Genomic DNA, 6,843 nt, shown 5'->3' with positions numbered 1-6,843 from the left:
CCATCACCCAGACGTGGTCCTGTTGGCCAGACTTCCCTCCTGGGCACCAGAGCAAATGACAGTAAACCCCTCACCCCCGCACACCTACATTAATTAACCCAAACAAATCACACAAGAAGGGCTGTTGATACTATGAACTTTTAATTGGTATCTTCCTCCCTACATTTGAGGAAGAAACGAGGATGCCCCACAATGACCTTCTTCGACTTTGGAGGGGCCTGGACAGAAGGAAAGGCTGAGGAGGGAATTGGGGGGGCGCAGATGTAGAGCTGACAGTGGCTTTCCCAAGTCCTTTATCGTGTGTGTGTGTGTGTGTGTGTGTGTGTGTGTGTTGGGGGGGTGGCTGCACCTGCACAGGAAGTCCATAATCAAGAAGTCACCAGCAAGGTGCCACATCCCCAAACCTGCCCTCCCACGTCTCTCCCAGAGCCTCCCTCAGGTCCCTGCAGCTCCCAAGGCCACCACCAGATGGAAGCATCGAGCAACATTCCTTTTCCTTCCCAAGCCTGACTCCCCTCCTCCCTCCCTCCCTCCCTTTCACCCCGCTCCCCACCCCAACCCCGACTTTCCTTTTATCTCCCTTTCCACCAAAACAGATCCTGGGGCTTCTATCTGCTTCCTGTCCAAAGAGGCCGGTGGCAGATGAAAGCTCACTGTCCATCAGACGGGACCATTGGACAGCTGGGAAGACCAGCCATGGGTCTGTTTCTGGGGGCCAGGGTTGGGGAATGGGGGTCCAGGGGGTGGGACCCTGGGATCTGGACACTCACATTCAGTCACTAGGAGATGGGCAGTGCCTAACTCTGTGTCCTAGCGCCTGGCACCCAGTAACTGTTCAGAAAATGCCCACTGAGTCGGACTGAACAGAGCTAAATTAATACATCAACAATCAAAACCATCAATAAACCAACCAATAAAGCCAAGGAGAAACACGAAGAATGTGGTGCCACGGTGGCCTCAGAGACCACGGGGCACCCTTACCGAAGCACAAGCTGACCACCACCTCAGGGCGAGGTGTGTGCTGGGTCAGACCATGCCCCACCCCCACTTCCTACAAGCCCTAACATGAAGGTGGTTCTGTTCCTAATGATCTAGGGGGCTCTGGGAAATTTGCCCAAAGAGTCCCTGGGCCCTCCTTTCTCTCCCCACCTACCCCTTTTGCAAACCGATTCATTCTGTGATTCCCATGACCGTGCAGATGCCATCTCTGGCTGCCTGGCTGGGAGCCAGCTGGGGGCTTGAAGAGCCACCGGAAGGGACTGGCCGGCAAAGAGAAAGGGTTGCAATGCCCGAGCCAGCTAGTCATCAGGAATGGTTTGCAGGTGTCTCTTGGCTTCTCCTTTTGTCCCCTGCAGCTACAGGAGATACAGACCCCTTCTTGAGCCTAAGACTAGAAATTGTTCTAAGAATCTCCAGTGGATTGTTCCCTGCTGGCCTCCAACTGTCTAGCCTGACCTTGCCCAGTCTGCAGACTGAGGAGCGTGGGGGGTGGGGAGGTGGACGAGGGCCAGGAAGGGGACCGGGGAGGGGCAGAGGGGAAGCGGGGCTTCAGTGCAAGCCCAGAAACTCCTTGAGGACATCGCAGGTCTTCTTGTGCAGGACCTCGCGCAGCTTCCTGACTCGCCGGCTGCTGGACGCGCCCACGAAACTCTCTGGCCGCAGCACAGCCATGCCGCCGTCCACCTCGCCCATGATGATGAGCGGCGTCTCGCCCGCCGTCACGTTGGGGCAGGGGCAGCTCCAGTCCACGTGGAGCAGGGTGACCTCCAGCGGCTCCCGGCCCAGGAACTTGAGGCCCATCTTCTCATCCTTGAGCACCTCATCCACGGTCACCAGGGCGCGCCCCGCATCGGGTTCCTCGGTCAGCTCGGACACGCGGCCCAGGATGACGAAGTCGCTCCGACAGAAGCTGGTGACGAGCTTCTGCCGCGGCTTGCAGGCCCGGCAGCGCTGGTGGCCCCGAGGGAAGGGGCAGGACTCCTCGCAGGCCTCCCGGCTCTCGAAGTTGTTGCCGTTGCCCTCGCAGCCGCCGTAGACGAAGGACTGGCACTGGCCGGTCTGGCCGTTGTAGGCCCAGCGGGGCGCATAGGCCTTGCAAGGACCCTGCAGGGCGGGCAGGCTGCACACGGCCAGCGGCCCGCTCATGCAGGCCAGCATGCAGGCCTCGTAGGTCTCAAAGTGGTTCTGGTTGCGGTGGCAGTGGCCGAAGGTGAAGGTGAGGCAGTTGTTGGCCTGCGCATCGAAGTGCCAGCGGGTCTGCTCCTCCCCGCAGTCCTCGCTGTCGGGGGGCTCGAGGCACTCGGCGGCGGGGAAAGCCGTGCCATTGGGGCTGCTCTCCGACGCGGCCACCGCCTGACCCGCGCGGACCACGGACAGCGGGAAGTCGGCGCGCAGGACCCCGGCGGCGTTGCGGGCCGTGCAGGTGTAGATGCCGGCGTCCTGGGGCTGGGCATTGTAGATGACCAGCTGGGCGATGTTGGTGACCACCACGTTGCCGCGCACGTGGTTTGGCCGCATAACCACGTTCTCCCGGTCTTCCAGCTGCTTTTCCCAGGTGATCTCCGGCCGGGGCCGGCCCACCACGTCGCAGAGGAAGCTCACGGTCTCGCCTACGGTGACCGACTGATGCACAGGGTGGTTGAGCAGAGCCGGGGCCACCGTATCCAGCCCCGGGGTCTCTGGGGAGGCCGTGGTGGGGCGCACGGTGGTCTCAGGCGGCGGGGGACTGGTGTGGGGCCAGGTGAAGTGATAGCGACAGGTGACGACAGCCAGCGTGATGCCCTTGGAGCAGGCCTCGGCGTCCATGTAACAACGATTATAGTACGTGAGGCCGTCGGACGCGCACGTGAAGCTGGGCTCCTTCTCACAACGGTCTTTGCATTTACACACGGGCTGGCCGTCCCAGATGTCGCACTCGGAGCCCTGCTGCAGACACATGAAGTGGTCGCAGGTGGCCTCCTTGGGCATGCCTACCGGGCCTTTCTTGCCCTTCACGTCCATGTACCGGGCGGCCACGCAGCTCTTGGTCCCACACACATTTGGGCAGCACTTCTCATAGGTCTCGCACTCCTGCGGGGAGCCAGATGGAGAGGCCTGAGCAAGGGGGAGCAGGACATGGGCCCAGATTTCCCCTCCAGCCCTCACCCCCCACCCCCGGTGTCTGTGGAAGGAACGGTCACAGGCTCACCGCCTGTGGCCAGCCACACATTCGGATGATGACAGGAGCTGGCAGATATGCAGCCCTGCTATTTGCCGGGCCTTCTTCTGAGAACGTTTGCACCTGTCAGCATCTCTCCTGCTCATGGCAGGCCCCAGGAGGTGGGCACAGCCATCAGCCTCACTTCACAGGTAGTGATCACAGAGGCACAGAGACATGCAGGAACTTGCCCAAGGTCACACAGCTGGTAGTGTGAGAGGAGGCAGGCCATGCACCTCCCAGAGGGGACATTTCTCTGACTACCATTTTACAGAAGAAAATGCAGTGACTCAAGAGAAGAGACCCCCAGGAGCTGTCCCAGGAGCTGGCAAGGGACAGAAAAGGGCTCTGAGCTCCAGGAGGATGGGATTCTGAAAGGAGATGGCTTCTTCCACGTCTTCATAGGGTTGCCACAAAGGAGGTCTAGGTGAGAACAAAGGAGTCTGCCTTTCTCTCTTTTCTCCCCTGGGGTTGAGATGCCCTGGCCGAATTGAAGAGCTCACACCAAACCCTAAGAAGGGAACACGGGACAGCGCTGGGACAGAAGTTTGAGGCCGGCCACACACGCGTCACAGAGCGGGCCCATGCTTGTTCCGAGCCAAGGGGAAGGGCAGGCGGGACAGGCCCGGGACGCCAGGTCCTACCACGGAGGGCTGTGCCAGGCCCAGGGGCTCCACTCTGACGTGTGCAGCATTTCACGGGGGAGCAACAACAAGGAAAACAGCCCCTTGGGTGGCAAAGGTCGGCCAAGCCGTCAGCGAGGACTTGCTAGGGCTGTAATTCCCCTTGATTCTCTGTGGGGCCACGTAAAGCATTAGTTTAATTCCTCGAAATTAGCAGCGTGCTCTGGGACAGGCACAAACAAGGACTTCACGTGGTGTTTTCGACAATAACACCTCGTCCCCACTGGGCAGGCGGGCAACGGTCCTAATCCTGCGTCCTGGTAGTAGCTCTGAGAATTGCTCCGCATTCGCGCTGGCCTCTTGTGGCTCTGACTTTTATATCCCAGCCTCTTGGACATTCCTCATCAGCTAAGAGCAGGGAAATATGCCCCACCGGAGCTGTGTGAAGCCTGCCCGCCCGGCTTGTTTACTGTGTTCCCCCTCTCGGCTCAGAATGGGGACTTTGTTTTGCCGTCCTTGCTTGGCATAAGCTTCTAGGCCACCCAGGGCAGGCTTTGGGACAGGGATGGGCAGATCTCAGAGCTGGGGTCTGAGGCCGAGAGACACAGAACGGGGTGGAGGGCAGGAGGAACGGGGAGCAGACGAGGAGAACCTGCTCTTCGGCCTGAGGGTCATAAAATTCCTTGAAAGACGGGCCCAGGAAGCTTCTTTAGGATCCCGAGGTCCATGAAAGGTTGGGTCGCCAGAGTCGATGGATGGAAGGATTCTCTGGGCACAGGAAACCTAGAAGGAATCCTTATAAGTTTTTGCTTGAGGGCCCAGAATGTACCTATAGGCGAATGAGTCCTTAGCCTTTTCCGCAAGACACACAGCATCTGCCAGGCTCACCATCCCTTACCCTACCTGGTTAATCCCGCCAGCCCGTGCGAGGGGAACAGACTTCCCTGCAAATGTAGCCAAAGAACCTCATGACCTCAGCAAAGTGGGAGCGCTCTGCCCCCATCTTCCCTTTCCTGAGCACCACCACTGCTCACGGGCAGCATCTGGCCAGAGAGATCTGACAGTTGTCCCCTGGACACCGTGGGGCCAGACACTACTCACCGCGGGGCAGTCCTGGGCTTTTCTGTAGAGCGCATGTGTTTGCCAAAGGGAGCAGCTCTCGTATTCCTTGGTGCTGCCTGGCCCGGATACCTAGGAACTGGCCGAGCCGGCAGCACGTGCCTGTGTCCAGGCAGGAGCTGGGTACCAGCAGGCTTGTCTTCATCACCCACGGGGAGCGGCTGGAACGGCCCTGGGATTCGGGAGCTGGCAGAAAACTGCTCCAGCGCCAGGCCTGCCTGGCTTGCCCCAGGCTGCTCTGATGAGAGCAGAAGAGAGGACGGAGGAATCTGGCAGGTTGAAACTTAGCCCACTTCCTTCCCAGGGACAACCGGAGAGTCTGTTCCCACCCACTCTCCCCATCGGCCTGGCCTGATCTCAGGGTCAGGGTGCGAACCCCTGGGTGGGGCGGGGGTGGGGTGGGGGGGTGGCCTGGAGGCCTCAGCTTTGCCAGAGAGACGCCGGTGCCAAGCCCACCCTCCCATCCCTGGCAATGGGACCACGTGCTGCTTGCCGACATGCCCTGAATGTCTGCTCTCACCTGTCGCGGCGGGGCTGTCCCCAGGGAGTGCCTGGCTTAGTGCTGGCTGGCAGCAGCTCTCCACAAACATGAGACCAGGAATCCCAGGATTCCATGTCCCTGATGAACTTGGATGTCACACCCACCTCTTCGTCCGGACCTTGGACTTGGACAGACATCATGCCCTATTCCTGTGGCCTGGGGCCCAACTTCCTTCTCATTTCCCAGATCCTGCCGGGGGGGCTCCTGAGTCTCCCCACCCCAAGGCTCCCACGTGCCCTCACTGACACACTCACGTGGTCCATGTCAGGCTTCTGGACTCCCACTCACCTGGTCCGTCTCACACTCCCGCTTGCAGGTGCTCTGGGCATCCACCCAGAGGTTGGGGTTCATGTCGTTGGGGCAGATGCCAGCATGGGAATAGCGGATGGGCGGTAGTGCCAGGCCCCTCGGGGGCGCCCCAAACAGCAGCAGGAGCACCGCCGCCTGCGCGCAGCGGGACCAGAGCCGGCTGCACCCCGGGGCCCACATGATGTGTGGTCTGCGGTGCCTCGAGACCTCCCTTGCGACGAGGCCAGGGTCTGGGGCCCACCAGGGCCTTCTCCTTCTCTGGGCTGCAGACACCTGCCCTCCGCACCCCAGCGGGCTTCCTCTCGGCCGCCGCGGCCCCCTCCACCAAGTCAGCGCAGCCCCGCCGGGCTGTGCAGCTTCAGATAAAGCGAAGGTCTTTGCAAGCAAACTCCCTCTCTTGAGTGTGCAGGAAGAAGAGCGGCAGCAGGGCCCGAGCCTGGATTTATATCCTGGGCGCGCCACCCGAGTGGGAGCGAGCTAACCTGATGCCTGTCACAGGCAGGCTGCTGGCTCCTCTGTCCCGTGGCTGATCACAGACTTGTTACAGAAGGGGAAAAAAAAAAAAAGCTGGAAGCGGTTTAGCGGCGTATCTGGCACGGTGGGACACCTGCTTGTTTTTGACTCCAGGAGGCCTTTAACCCCTTCAAGGGCCAGAAATGGCATGTGCTCTGGGGGGGGAGCTGGCTGCAGGACACGCAAGCTCCCTGTAAAGGGGCGTTTGTTTCCCTCTCCCCCACCTCCTCGGCCCGGGCCCCCTCCTCCCTGTGACTACCTCTCTAGAACACACGATCGCTTGTTGCAAGGAGGGACCTGCCGCCGCAGGGTTAGCATCGCCTGGCCCGATAGTACATTTGAGAGCAAATGACGTGGAAAAACAACAAGTTCACGGCCATTCCAGGGCGGGCCGGAGCAGCAGCGCTGCGCTGCGGCCTCCCACCCCCGCACCCGGGCCCTCTGCGGGGGTGTGTGCGCGCGGACAGCTCCCTATCTCTCGGTCCCCGGCCCGTTCGTTTGTGTCTCAAGTTCCCACTTCGGTGAATTTCCCCCAAATCATT

General features: G+C 60.6%; 1 protein-coding gene across 1 annotated transcript; it reads right to left on the bottom strand.

The window, feature by feature from the left end:
- Positions 1 to 565: 565 nt before the first annotated feature.
- WFIKKN2 (WAP, follistatin/kazal, immunoglobulin, kunitz and netrin domain containing 2) lies at positions 566 to 6,335 on the bottom strand. The gene is made up of 2 exons (XM_004764841.2): positions 5,768 to 6,335; positions 566 to 3,069 (listed from the first exon to the last, which is right to left on the bottom strand). The coding sequence occupies exons 1-2, from the start codon at positions 5,966 to 5,968 to the stop codon at positions 1,549 to 1,551; spliced, it is 1,722 nt and encodes a 573-aa protein (XP_004764898.1). The 5' UTR covers positions 5,969 to 6,335; the 3' UTR covers positions 566 to 1,548.
- Positions 6,336 to 6,843: the final 508 nt, after the last annotated feature.

Source organism: Mustela putorius, unplaced genomic scaffold (genome assembly GCF_011764305.1).
Source record: "Mustela putorius furo isolate JIRA1106 unplaced genomic scaffold, ASM1176430v1.1 tig00003962_pilon_pilon_pilon, whole genome shotgun sequence".
NCBI classification, from domain to species: Eukaryota; Metazoa; Chordata; class Mammalia; order Carnivora; family Mustelidae; genus Mustela; species Mustela putorius.
Note: the sequence above shows the minus strand (reverse complement) of the source record. Positions and strands in the feature narration are given on the sequence as shown.

What these genes read in the sequence shown, in the direction of transcription:
- WFIKKN2 (XM_004764841.2), bottom strand. Translation starts at nt 5,968, where the DNA reads ATGTGGGCCCCGGGGTGCAGCCGGCTCTGGTCCCGCTGCGCGCAGGCG. An exon ending in GGGAGTGTGAGACGGACCAG is followed by an intron (nt 3,070 to 5,767) that starts GTGAGTGGGAGT and finishes GGCTCCCCGCAG; the next exon opens with GAGTGCGAGACCTATGAGAA.